Below are 14782 nucleotides of genomic sequence, written 5' to 3' on the forward strand. Positions count from 1 at the left end.
GGAGCCTCCTTTCCCTCTGAAAATTTTATCTCCTTATGAAATATTGAAAGTACTGTATCTACTTACATGTTAGACCATACTTTTTTCCATTTTTACAGCTGCAAAAAGTAACAAGTGAGAACCTCCCATTTTGTAGGGTGAACATATGACTTTTAGGCCTACATACTGTATTTACTGATGTAATGGATGCCACCAGATAATGGACATAAGGGACGGACACCAGTTTTTCCCCCTAAAATTGTGGAAAAAATTCCTCGCTTAATGGGCATTTAAAATCTTAAAATAGGATTGATTGCTGTAGCCTGTGTAATGAAACTAGTAAATGGAGATCTATGGCTGAACACCCAATACCTTACACTTACTGCAAAGCATAGCAATTACTTCCTTAGCAAAGGGGATGACAGAGTGCATTATTTTTAGAGTGTGTGGGTAGTAATTATTGGTGATGATGGGGAATGAAGGATGGAGTAGTCATGTTCAGATTCAAGTTGTTGAGCAACAGTGCACAAAAAACTCTAATTGCGACTGATCAGTTTTTATGTGCACAAAATAACCCAGTATTGTTAGAATGCCTGATGGTTGGTTGTGTTGGTAAACACTTTTTTTTTTCTTTCTTTGCAGTGGATAGGATTAAACGCCAAGTTAGTAACTGCACTTTGTTTCTGATTTTATGTTGCAGTATACCATCCATGTTTTGTTACATTAGCTACACAACTGATGGTAGTTGTTGACTGATAGATCGATCTTAGAGACCATCAATACATTGTAGTCGCTACTGGCTTGCTATATTACTATTCATTGCTGTTGCTATTATTTCACATTTGAGATGGTGCTGATTTTAATGCATCTAATTTTTGTGTTATAAATTCTTATTTGCGTAAAAGCTCCCTAGACTTTAGTTATAAAAATTGGAAAAAGAGTGCCTCTACTTTTGCCAACTGAGATTCAATACTGTATTTTTGCTGCTTCTGGTGCTCTTAGTTGAATCATATCATGAGTTATGGTGAAACCATAACTTCAAAACTTCTGTAATTATATACTCTAACACTGCAGTATTGATTTCAGGACAGTCTAACGTCTATGGTTATATATTTTATTCATTTTATGGAAAATGTTCAAATTTGTTGATTAGTGAATTAGGGAATTTGTAAAATAAAGTAACGAATTATTAATAATAACATCGTTGTGCAAAATCATTGATAAGAACTCATACGTGTATATACCACTAACAATCACCACCACAAAACAAAATCAACACGCATAATTTTTATTTTCATATATGATAAATTTCATTTTGATCCGTATTGACTATTGATCACAAGTTAATAAAGTAGGAATGGATGCACCTATTCAATACATGTAGATGATTTAACTATGTTTTATTCATAGATTATTCATTAATGATTCGACCTCTATGTTGTGAGGTCATCCTCAGCCATAGCAAAAGATCCATAATTGGTACAATATCAATAACTGAAACACAAAACACTAAAATATGAAACACTTAAAAGTCTTGAGTTTGGTTTATGTTGTCATTAAAGATGAAAGCAATAATTCATTGTCCATTTCTTTATTATAGCAGTAACAGTAATTAGCTGATAAGCGTGAAGTTAATATGTGGCTGCAAAAGACACAGCTTTTAATTTGAAAACTTTGGTAGAACTACACTTTTTGCTTCTCGTGTTATTCAACTCCATAATTTAAAACAACAACAAGAAGAAAAATACCTCTGTTAGCACCAGGCTATTGTACAAAAAAACAGCTCACTATCAAAAGGAAGTTATTATGGCATTGTTATAGTTGATTCATTAACATTTGAAATACAATGTGTTGTTATTGTAGCTCTGTGAAAGACGCTGCTACCAAGTGTAATCCTTGTTCTTCTGTGACTACCTAATTATGTTGGGTTGGAGTCTTGTATGCTAGCTTGTTAATATTGAAAGCAACTTCCTATAACCTGCTAGGCCTAACATAATTGAGGAGTTTTCTTGGTAGCAACTTTGGCATTGGTTTACTTCCTTAGACTCTTCAAGAGCTTTATTAGCCTCCTGAGTGTGAGTTCTTCCATCCTTAGTGATCAGTTTTCCCTTAGTTTGTCAGGTTTAGTATTGGCTCCACAAAACTCTGTATGCTGTGAAAAACAAGAAATGATTAGGTCCAAATAACATCCCTATGAAATGTCTTGATATGATAGATGAAGATAATATCCCATTAATATCAGATCATTGCAGCACTGTTGAATTGGTTTAGATAAATTTGTATTGCACTGTAGATAAAGGTAAACAAACAAAAAAAAGATTTGTATGAGTGGTGATTAAAAACATCCTTAATCAAACATCTAAAATTATATCATGTAGCCTTATTATTACTTTTCTTGTTAAATGAAATAGAGGAAGTATAGTAGTAAACACCACTGGTTGCAGGGCAGGGCTCTGTGGAAGGGTTGGCCTATGAAATGTTACATAACTCACTCTATTGGACATGCAACAATGATGCCACCATCAACAAGAAAGTCCTGGACGATGAAGATAGAGAGGTGGAATTGGTCATCAAACTTGGCGTGAATGACAAACCACGAGGGATTGAAGTGGATAGCTGTGATTCGTAAGTTTGATTTCTGAAATATTTTATTATTTTCAAATATTTAGACCGTATAGTTTCAGCATTCTCATCAGTTAACCAGTTAAAAATGTCTTTCTCTGGAATGGAACTTACCTATGTGATAGTCTTTTTGTGCTGAGATGAATCAGTTATGTTCTTGTCTCTGCAAGGTACTCTTGTATCATTTTGTAACAAATGTAACTTGTAACTGGTTTCTGCAGGTTTTCAAGTTTAAAAAAGGAAGTGATGAAAGAAATCTGAGACAGAATCTGTAGTCAGTTATAAAATGAACTGTGAGAAGTCAGCTAATTGGGCTGTCTGTTCCTATGTATGAGTTGCTCAATTAAATCCAAATACAGTATGTTTGTTCAGCAGACCAAACTGTTGATAATTGCTCAGAGATAAGACGGTGCTTTTTGGGTAGTGTCTACTATAGTTGTTCAGTTATCTTCTGTGTGTGTGTTGAGCCATATATCCCTGGAATTTTTCTTTTTTGATCCAATCCCCACTGCTCAATTTGCTAATTTATAGTCTAAAGGATCAACACAAATAATCAATACAATGCAGCATTCACACAGTCACCTTTCTTCTGGAAATAGACTTAAGACATTGTGTACAGATAAAGAATATTATTTCATTGCACTGATGTATGTTTCATTAGCGTTTGTAATATTTAATACAGTGGAACCTCGATTCTCTGCTTTTGGAGCGACCATGGAAGAAGAAGTACAACACAGGAAAATGGAAAATCCTGGAACGAATGAAGCATCAACAGTTTGGCTAAATATAACAAAAATGAAATATGTATAATTTTAATCTTGCAAACACTTGTAACCAAACTACAGCCGCAATGGGCCTTAGCCTACCAAGCGACCACTGCTCAGCCCGAAGTCCTGCAGATTATGAGGTGACGCATGGTCATTGTGACGAATCCTCTCGGCCATTATTCCTGGCTTTCTAGACCGGAGTTGTCATCTCACCACACGATACCTCCTCAATTAAAGGTAATTGTAGGCTGAGTGGACCTGGAACCAGCCTTCATATCCAGGTAAAAATGCCTGACCTGGCCGGGAATCGAACCCGGGCCCTCTGGGTGAGAGGCAGGCAAGTTAGACCGCGGGGCCAGCTTCAGACATTTATTACCAGTACCCAACTTAAAAATCTCAAAACTTTACAGTTCGTCAGTTCCCCGTGAAAACTTCTTTCAGTTCAGCAACTTTGATCAACCATACTCTTCAAAAAATCTAATACCGGTAACGCCAAGCCAAACAACAATTGACCACAAGTAGTTTTTAACCTGCGATCAGTCGCACTGTGAGGTTCAATCTAACATTTTTACAAATTTTGCTACAATTCATTTGTCCTTAGCTTTGAATCAATGTCCATTTGAAAATACCTCATTCGGTCCTTTGAGCACACTATAATGTATTTGTGTAGTATCCGTGGTATTTTGGAGGGGACGAAAGAGTGGGAGAAAGAGGAGTGCAACAGGCTTTGGCAGCCGACACAATTCCTATCCTCACCGCAAGATGGGGGCTTCATTCATTCCATCCCTGACCCAGTCACTGATTGGAAAACAGGTTGTAGGTTTTCATTTTTTCACCTTAGTGCAAGCAATCCTGTTTGATAACAAAGCTACAAGAAATGAAAGAAGAAAATGTTGATAAAATGGCTCCTATTCGTAACATATTTGTAAACTTATGCAAAGTGAGCTATAACATTGGTGACTATGCAATGATTGATGAGATAGTTGAACCTTTTAGAGGTAAATGCAAATTCCGACAGTTCATTGCAAATAAACCTGCCAAGCACGGAATAAAAATATATGCACGTGTTGACTCAAAGACATATTTCACTAATAACATAGATACACATGCTGGGAAACAATCCTATGGACCATATAAGATACCTAATGACGCAAGTAATATTGTGTAAAGGTTGATAACAAGTGTTGACAACACTGGGCAAAACATGACAATGGACAATTACTACAGTAGTGTTCCTCTTGAAATGACTTGTACACAAATCACAGACTGACATTGGTGGGCAAAGTACGTAAAAACAAACCACAAATCCCACCAGAGCTACTAAACATAAATGAGCGATCTCACTGCAGCAGCATGTTTGCATTTGGAAAATATCCTAACAAGTGTACGTACCAAGCAAGAAGTTGAAGAAGAATCTGTTACTTGTCTCATCAATGCATGCCGATGACGAAATTGATGAGGAATCAGGAGACTACGGTAAATCAGTAATAATAACTTTCTACAACATGACTAAAGGAGGAGTCGATGTTGTTGATAGGATGAAAAGCAAGTACAGTGTCACCCAAGTTAGTAATGGTCCTCCTGAACTAAACCATGGAAAGAAAACAAGGTGTACTTTCTGTCCACTAAGGAAAAAACCAATTTATCCTGTGTATGTGCAGTGGATTCTGTAGGTATATCTGCAATGAACATACTGATTCAACCGCTCACATATGCCAGACGTGTGCTGTACAGTCAGATTCAGATTCATAAACAATGACAGTGATTCAACAAAATGTTGAAAAAAATGTAGTCTGCTTTTATTTTCATGTTAGTCTATTTAATTTTCTGGTGTTGTTCATTTGGGAACAGCTATGATTCGTGTTAAATGAAATTTATGTTTATCACGTAAGTTTCCCTGGGAATAATTGTGTGTTGCTTGTGTGAAGATGCTGAAAAGAACATTATTACCATAGTAACCTAGCTTTAGACTGTAAACCAGTATAGACTTCACTAATATTCCAAATTGTATTTGTGATTTAGTAAATAAGTTGATACGTTCATAGGCTACTTTTATCAGTAGGTGCTATTTCATTTGAAATAAGTATAATGTTTAATTTTAACTGAATGTCGTACTCAAAAAAAAATGTTAAAATTATCAGAATGCATAAAAACATAAAAATAAAATAAAAACAGAAAGAAACATACAAAATTAATGATTTTATAAGAGAAATACAGATGTTAGGTTCCCCTAAATATGTGAGTGATTCCGTGTTAATTCTCTAATCTAATAAAATAAAGCACACCAGATACAAAAGCGCCCAATATGATGGCAAAATCCCTTTTCTTTAATATACCATTGTAATTTGGTCACCGGTATACTGTTCGTAGTCAGTTTCTGGAAATATTGTACTGCGGGCATAAATTAGGCCCACATCGACTTTTAAAGGTTATGTTGAACTTGAGAATGTGGATTTGAATGTAAGTATTGATTCTCAAAAGTTCTCGAATGCATTATACATTCAATTCTGCCCATCACTAATCACAATCAAATTGGAGAGAAAAATAATATTATCAAAATTTCATAAATTACGCTTATTCGTGACCTTGAGCTCAACTGGAAAGCGTGCTCGCTGTACAAGCCAGTATGAGTGGGAAATGATACAAACTTTTAAAATGTAATGTGCGCAAATAGAATTACTGCAGTTTTTATAACACTTTAACACAAAAACATAAAATACCCAGTCTGATATTAGGACCAAAACAGTAATAGGCAATCCGGAAACCTCCCCTGGCTTTATGTATGTAAGGTGCAACATCTGTTCTGGCGTCGGTAACATAATCGTATACGATAATATTAAAATACTAAATTTGTGTTACAAAGGAGTAGTTTTGATTCTTGCCTGAAAGCCCAGTGACTATACAGTGCCCTGAGGGAAGTGCCGAAAACCTGTTCAGCGATACAATCGTGAAAAGTAAAAGATTAAATATCTAAACTTGGACATACTGTAGACGTTTTACAAGTACGAACCTTTGACGAAAGTCGTTCCATCGTCAAGTAGAGCTGTCTAAATGTGCTCTCTCTCCTTCCAGTTATTGTGGCCACTCTCTGTTTTATGATTTCCTAGGATTATCTAAACAATACCATCCGAATGAGATGCTAAGATGGTCCCTTATGCAAGTTCACCGCCGATCGCTTTTCCAGTACTCTAATTATCGCAATGATGGGACGTTAATGCCAAGATCCACAAGTATGCTGTAGCCATCCTTTTGTGAGATAGCGTTTCTTGAGAAACACTTGATCGAGGATTTAGTGTTGATGGGACTGACATTTCTGGACAGTTGATCCGGAAAATGGTTTCTTCGAGGAATGGATAATGCAGGATTTTTACAACGTGATTTAATTAGGATGCTCCCGGGACCACGTAATTTGAATTAATAATCTGGGAAAACATAGTTCCTGGGGACGTATAATCAAGGTTCTACTGTACATGATTTGTCCTTGGTATTGGTACACTGTTTTTGTTTTCATATCATGAGAGTGAAACACCACATAAGCAATGTTCACCATCAGTAAGAAGTATGTTTTTAGAAGTATCCTATGCTGGAAAGCCATCGGACTTCCTCAGTTATACACATGGCGCATAACCACCACACTTAGTTACGACATGTACATAGCCTGCATATGAAATGCTAAGGATTTGTTAACTAACATATCATCAAGTGGCTTTGTATTTCTACCTTCTGACACCATTTGAAATTACCATATACCATTTTCAGCTATCAAGCATCACTTTTAAATTTACTTGCCTTGAAAATAATGGTTCTTATTAGGAATTACCTACAAGACAAAGGATGAGAAAAGATATGATCATAAGGGGCAAATAATAACCCTTTGTTGTACAGTTTATATTTTGACTCTTTGGGCATATTCAGCCCAGTTTCATGGCCGGATGCCCATAGTGATACCAATACTATGTGGAGGGATGTGGTCACTAATGCACATTTCTGTGCTGTCTGGTAGTGTGATGTGTTATGTGTATATGAAGATGTTTATTAAGATGATTGCAAAGTCTTCAAGCCGGAGCAATTAGCCATACACAGGAATCGAACCTGGGACTCTCTGTGCCAAAGGCCTGTATGCTGACCATTCAGCCAAGAAATCGAATATGGATTGAACAATGATGTTAACTATTATTTTGTCTGATGTCTAGTGATACATTCTACAGTTTACCGTCCAGTCTGAGATGGGGATTCATTCATAATGCTATGATCTATACCTTCACCTTCACTTGACAGTTATTGAAATTTGTCATCTAAATTGCATAGGTACATTTGCATCCTTATGTTGTCTTCTTTCATACTGAATCACTTATTTGTTTCAGTACTGTGATAAATGGTACTGTGAACACAAAATAACATCTGTGGATCTATTTGTAATAGCTACACCAAGATGTAAGCAAACCTGACTGCAGCTGAAAAAATGCTTTGAAAATGTGCTAACACACAGTCAACTGTTTCCTGTGTTATCTTCATGGAAATAACAAAACTCATTCAGGAACTTGCTCCAGGAAACACACAAATTCACTCAGTCAAAAACAGATTGCAGAAGCTCAACAAATAATTTAGCAATGGCTCTCAAAATAAGTGTAGAGTGGCACTTGACTTTGGACCTGTGATAACAGACCTCAGTCGAGTGCACATTGATATTGGATTAGTAAGGATTAAAGACGAGCTATGATTTGGAAATGTAAAAATATAAAGGTCAAGGAAATTTGTCAGGAAATTTTCAATGGCAATAGCCTATCTAGAATATTGGCTTTTATATATATTTTTTTTTTTTTTTTTTTTTTCCTGTCTACTTTGACACATGAAATGAATGTATTCAACACCTTGCCAAAAAGATCAGCATTGGATCCTTCCATATTGCTCTAGAATATACCTGATGTTATTACTATCTGCTTTTAAATTGGTGCATCTGTAGCCTTTAGAGAGTAGCTATTGTATGGTATGTGGGCCATTATTCTAGGAAAAGTTTGGTCAAGTCTTCGACTTTGCCTTCAGAATCCAGAATAGCCTTATAATGGATTAGGGACCAGAATATCTAGCAGCTGTTTAAAGAAAGAAATCATGTTAGGTAATTATACATAATTCACATCTTTATTACAGTCAACAACAATGCATTGCTGAAGTTCAGTAATGTTCAGTATTTACACAAGTCAGTTCCTATTAGCCAGTGGAACAAGTATAGCACATAAGACACAGCATGATAACATTACTCTTTTATAATATATTTGCATTCTTTTGTGTAGAAGTCCAAAAGCGATTGCATGGCATATGGATTAATATTTGTTTTTCATTATCATTTTCACTCTCTAATTAAGTATTTTCAATTTGTGATAGACTGCTATAATCAGTAATGACCAGAGTTAAATTTCTGAAATTTAAGCATTAATCTATCAGAGAGTTCTCATAACAAGCTTCTGTGTTTGTTAAGAAAATTACATTTATATCTTAATTAGATATCTCCTATGCTGCAGGCTACTTAGACAATATTATCCTGTGTTACAGCCGAATTTATTGGACAAACTGGAACTCTCACAACCCTTCCATCCAGCGTGCCTACACAAATGGTTATGGTCTTGAGTCAATTATTACAACAGAGATTCGTATGCCCAATGCTTTGGCACTGGATCATAAGGCCCAGAAGCTGTACTGGGGTGATGCTCGATATGACAAAATAGAACGAGCAGAATATGATGGTTCCAATAGAGTGGTAAGCATCACAACAATGTTCTTATTTCTATATAAATCTATATCAGATTTTATTACATTATTTTTTAAGCTTATGAAAGTGTGTGAAGTTATAATGGATATTCAGCTTATGTGCTTATTTCTCTCATTCTGTTTAAGAATTGGTTATATACTGTTCTTTTATTAAGTTGATTATTCTTTTCTTAGGAACATGTAAAATGAATACAATTTAAATGATAGGAAATATGGGATGAAATGATTTCATTCATAGTCAGTGAACTGCAGTATTCTGAAATGCCTTTCTTTTCCCGTACTGTATATGTGTACACAGTATGGGCACTCCAAAGTATCTCTCAGTGTTGACTCTTCTGATCTATAGAGAATATCCCCTCCACTTCTATATAAGGGAAACAGAGATGTCCTTCTTCCTTGAGGTAGTTGCAGCTGTTTGCCAACATGTTGCCCTTGGGCATCCTGGGCCTCTCATTGATTCTGTGATGGCAAGAGTTTTCTGTACAGGATGATCTCCATCACACTGCTTGACATGCCCATCCCAGCAGAATTCTCTCCCCTCCATCTTCTCACCAATAGCGGTGATACCGAAGGATCCTCACACATGCTCATTACATACTCAGTAGATCAGAGTAATACCCAATGACCACTGCAGCATTTGCATCTCTGTAGTGTATTAATAATTAAGTATGTTCTATTGGTTCCACCTTTCCAATACAAAATGTTCCGTAATGCGAGTTACAATACAAGTTGTTTATGCATGGTACTAGTTTTGACTCCAGATCTGGGTCATCATCAGCCAATGACACAAATTATACAAGGCAAAAAAAAGTCCTAAAACAATGTACAAGCACATAACATAAAACATGTGTGGATTAAACTGATCAGTTAAAAAGATTAAAATTGTCTGTGATGGATGGTCACAGTGATGTTAAAACTTGGCTGTGTGTATAATACATTAGAATGGGGCACTTGAAAGCCATTAAAATATTTTTAGATAATTATTCTTGATGCTGAATGTACCTTGTATAGAATATTTTATTTGTATTCCTTTTATCTATCTAAATTTGGAAATGTAACTGCTAAATTATAAATTCTTCTTCATCCATTCCCTTTTCCAGATTACCTCTGAGTAGGGTAGTGTATCAAAGCCCTCCAGCTTACTCGAACTTTCCACCGTTCCTCTTCTAGTACTTTATTGCTATCGACTCCTCTATTTGCAATACAGTCCATAACAGAGCTCCTCCATCTCATTCTAGGACGTCCCCTAGCCCTCTTTCTAGTCTCTGTATCCATAAATGTCCCCTTGGGTATTCTTTCTCCTGGCATTCTCATCATGTGTCCAAACCATTTTAACTTTGCTATATCAGTCTCTTTTTGAAGTTTACACACTCCCACGTTTCTCCTTATTTCCTCATTTTGTATTCTATCTCATTTTGTCTTTCCCTGTATGCTCCTCAAGAACCTCATTTCAGCTACTTGTATCTTACTGTACTTTGGTTTCACTTAGTTAACGTACAGGCTGCTGAAGCATAGGTCAGTATAAGTTTATAATAGGATGAGTATAAAACCTTCTTGCATTTCATTGGCACAGCTTTGTTTCATACAATGTCTCTCATACACTGGTAGAAACTTACAGACTGCTGTATTCTTAAATCAATTTCTCCATCCAAATTTCCATCTTGTGATATCATGCTGCTCAAATATTAAAAAATTTTTACTACTTCAAGAGGTTCATTTCCTATTTTTATCACTCCCCTGGATTTTCTGTTACGTCTTGCAATGATCAAAGTCTTACTTTTCGCGTACTAATCTTCATTCCAAAATTTCTTATCTCCTCATTCCATAAATCAACTTGTGTCTGTACTTCCTCTGCATTATCTCCCCAACCTACAATGTCATCAGCAAACAGCATAGACTTTACTTGGTTGCCCATCATCTTCTCCTTGATATTATGTAGAATTCTATCCATGATGATAATGAAGAGTAAGGGAGACAATACACTTCCCTGTCTTAAGCCTGTCTCAACTCTGAACAATTCAGTTTGACCCACTTTGGTTCTAACACAGCTTTTGCAATTTTGATATAATGCTATTACCATCTGCATTGTTTCATTCCTATCTGTGCCCCTGTCAATGTTTCCTGTACGAAATTCCTTGGGACACTGTCTTATGCCTTTTCAATATCTAGCAACGTTACTACCATGTCTTTTCCATATTCCCAATACCTTTCCGTCATTTGATGAAATGTAAATATTGGGTCAAATGCGGACCTCCCTCTTTTAAATCCATACTGGTGTTCTGCTAATTTTCCCTCTACTCTGTCTCTTATTCGTCTATCCAAGATTTTTTCAAGATCTTAGCTGTATGAGGTATCAGTGTCACTCCTCTGTAATTTTCGCATTGCTTCCTGTCTCCTTTCTTGAAAATTGGTATAATGACCCCTTTGGTCCACTCTTATGGAACAGTCTTTTCTCTCCATATCACTCTGAAGAGTCTATACAACCAATGTAGACCAACTATTCCTGCTGCTATTATCATTTCTATGGTGATCTCGTCAGTTCCTACTGCCTTGCCTCGTTTCATTGTTTTAATGGCCCATTCAGTCTCTGCCATGGACACCTTGTTTTCCTTATCTGCCATCTTCACTAAATCTGGTTCTTCGATTTCTCCTTGTACCAAGGTATTATGCACATTGTAAAGCTGTTCAAAGTATTTTCCCCACCTCTGCAATATATCCTGCTTCTTTGTCATCACTTCCTCTTGTTCATATTTAATGAAGTTATCACATTCACCTGAGTTTTTCTTCTTTTTTAACCCACTGGAATAAAATCTTTTTGTTTCCGGTTGTATCTTCTTGCAGAGGTTCAGTGAATTTTTGCCAGCATTTCTTTTTCTCTTCTTGAATCACTTTGGAGCACTACTCCTTGCAACGCCTGCATTCTGTTTTGCATTCTGTTGTTCTGTCTCTCAGCCATCTTTTCCAAGCTTGTTTCTTCCTTTTAACTATATCTTTTAGTGTGTCATTCCACCAGAGCGTTTCTTGATCTTTCTTCCTTCCTGAAACTCTTCCATAGGTCTTTTCTGCAGACTTGACCACGACTGTTTTAAAATATGCCCATTCTTCTTCGACCTTCCCGACGTCTTCCTTAGGTATACTTGTTTTAACGTGTGTCTGGAACTCTTCATTTATTTCCTTCTCCTGCAATTTCCACACCCTTAGCTTTCTCTGCCTAATCTCAGTCATCTTTTGTATCTTTCCCATCTTTAACTTAGCTATCACAACTCTGTGATCTCCTTCAAAAGATTCACTTGGGAGGGCTGTTATCTACCAACATTTTCCTGTTACCTTTCTCGACCAAAATGTAATCTATCATAGTTTTGATTTTGTTATCCCAACTATATCTTGTTATCTTCTGACTGTTTTTCTTTCAAAACCATGTGTTACCAATGATCAGCTCATTTCTTCTACAAAAGTGTACCAAAATATCTCCAACCTTGTTTCTCTTCCCATATCCAAATGGACCTATAATCTCTTCATCTCCATTTCTTTCCTGACCTACTTGGGCATTCATGTCTCCTATGATCACAACTTGTTTGTCCTGTATATGGCCTTCTAGATATTCAAGGTATTCCTCTATATCCGTATCTGTATTTCCTGTTTGCGGAGGATACCTTTGAATTATATCTGTAATACCAGTTTCAAGTCTCAATCTGACCTTAATCAACCTGTCATTTATGTTTTCCACCAATTCTAGGTATTCCTTTAGGTCTTTTCTAATTATGAGACCTACATCATTTTTGGCTTCTCTTTCTCCACTATAGTATAAGGTGTATTCTTTCTTTAGTTTCCTCTCACCTTTTCCTTTCCATTTGGTCTCACTGATTCCCAGCAATGCTATAACTTCGTCAACCATAAAATCTGCAATTTCTTCCACTCTCCCTGTTAGTGTCCCTACATTGGTGGTCACTATCTTGATGTATTTGGTTGCTGGTCTCCCATTTCTCACATTTCTCCCAGCATCACAAGAATTGCCCGTCCCTTGTGGGGAATACCCTAGTCTTTTGCACGTCACTTGTGGGGAACGCCCTAACATTTTCCAAGGCTTCAGTACACTTGTCTTCATATAGGCTTTTATTATGATGGGTTCGCCACTCCCAAAGGCATTTTAGAGCTACTACCAGCCAAAATTTGTAGGCCGCTCCTAACATGGAGAACAGGCGCCTTTTGTAGCCGCTCCTCTGGAGTACAGATGCTACAGCTGATATGGGGTTTCAGTGGCATTCCCTGTTATTTATTTCCCTATAAACAATTATGTCATCTGCATACAATCTTATTTTCTATGTTATATTGTTCCCTAAATCATTTGCGTATATTAAGAAAAGTAACGGACCGATTATACTACCCTGTGCAATTCCCTTCCAAACTTTCTCTTCCTGTGATATATTATTTCCTACTTTGACTTTCTGAACCCTTGAATTTAGAAATGTTCTTATCCAACGTATAACCCTTATGTCCAATCCTATTCCCTCCAATTTCTTTAATAATATTCCATGTTCCACTCTATCAAAGGCTTTGGAAAGATCTATGGCTATGCAATCTAACTGGCCTCCTGAATCCAACTGATCTGATATGTCCTGCTGAAATCCCACCAGTTGTGCCTCGCAAGAAAATTTCTTTCTAAATCCATACTGGTTCCTCATGAACCAATTTTTATCATCACATATCCCTCTGATGTACTTTGCTATTAAACTCTCCAGTATTTTACAAACTATACTGGTCAGGCTGATTGGTCTGTAGTTCTCTGGTTTCCTTTTATCACCCTTTCCTTTATAAATTGGTATTATTTTAGATTCCTTCCATTACTTTGGTATTACACTATTATTTATGACATAGTCAAAGAGAAATTTTAAATAAGGTACTATATACCACCCCATTGTCTTTAATACCTCCCCAGTAATTTGATCACTTCCTGCTGCTTTTCCTTGCTAAAGCAGTTGGATTTCTCTGAAAATATCTTCATTTGTGAATGAGAAGCTTCTTTTTTCCCCTGTGTGTCTCTCCCTCTCTATCTTCTGTTACGGTTTCCAAGTCCTGACAATCTTCTACTGAATCTCTGAATTCCCTACTAAAGAGGTTTGCTTTCTCAGTATGTGTTAAATAGTGTTCACCCCCTTCTCCCACCATTGTAGGAATTTGGATTCCTTTTCCTTTTTGATTCTTAATATATGAATACAGCTTTTTCCATTTCCCTTTGTGGTCATTACCCTCTTGAAGAATGCCATTCATATAATTCTCTTTTGCTTCCTTTTTCACTCTATTCAGTTCCCTCATTAGCTGTTTTCTAGTTTCTCTATTCTCCCTACCCTCTTTGATTTTCCTGTTTACTATTCTACATTTTCTTTTTAATTTTCTTATTTCCCTTGTATAATAAACAGGGTCTGAGGTCATTTTACCCTTCTTAACAGATACAAATCTCTTCTCTCCTTCCCAAATGATTCCTTTAAATTTAGCCCAAAGTGTATCCACATTATTCCCATCACTTATCCAACAACTGAATTGTGATTTAAGGTAAGTCCCAAATTCATCAACTTTAGTTTTTCTGTATAATTTCTTGTCTTGTGTGACCCTCTTATTAAGCATTTTTTGGTACGAGTCCTACATCCATT

General features: G+C 36.4%; 1 protein-coding gene across 1 annotated transcript in view; it reads left to right on the forward strand.

Moving 5' to 3' along the window:
* The window catches only part of LRP1 (LDL receptor protein 1), a 744558-nt gene that overhangs the window by 337778 nt on the left and 391998 nt on the right, over positions 1-14782 (forward strand). The window contains exons 38-39 of the mRNA XM_068228249.1: positions 2424-2604; positions 8919-9123. Coding sequence (XP_068084350.1) covers positions 2424-2604; positions 8919-9123 — 386 coding nt within the window. The remainder of the gene's footprint in view (positions 1-2423; positions 2605-8918; positions 9124-14782) is intronic.

The sequence above is a fragment of the Anabrus simplex genome, chromosome 6, assembly GCF_040414725.1.
Source record: "Anabrus simplex isolate iqAnaSimp1 chromosome 6, ASM4041472v1, whole genome shotgun sequence".
Classification (NCBI taxonomy): Eukaryota; Metazoa; Arthropoda; class Insecta; order Orthoptera; family Tettigoniidae; genus Anabrus; species Anabrus simplex.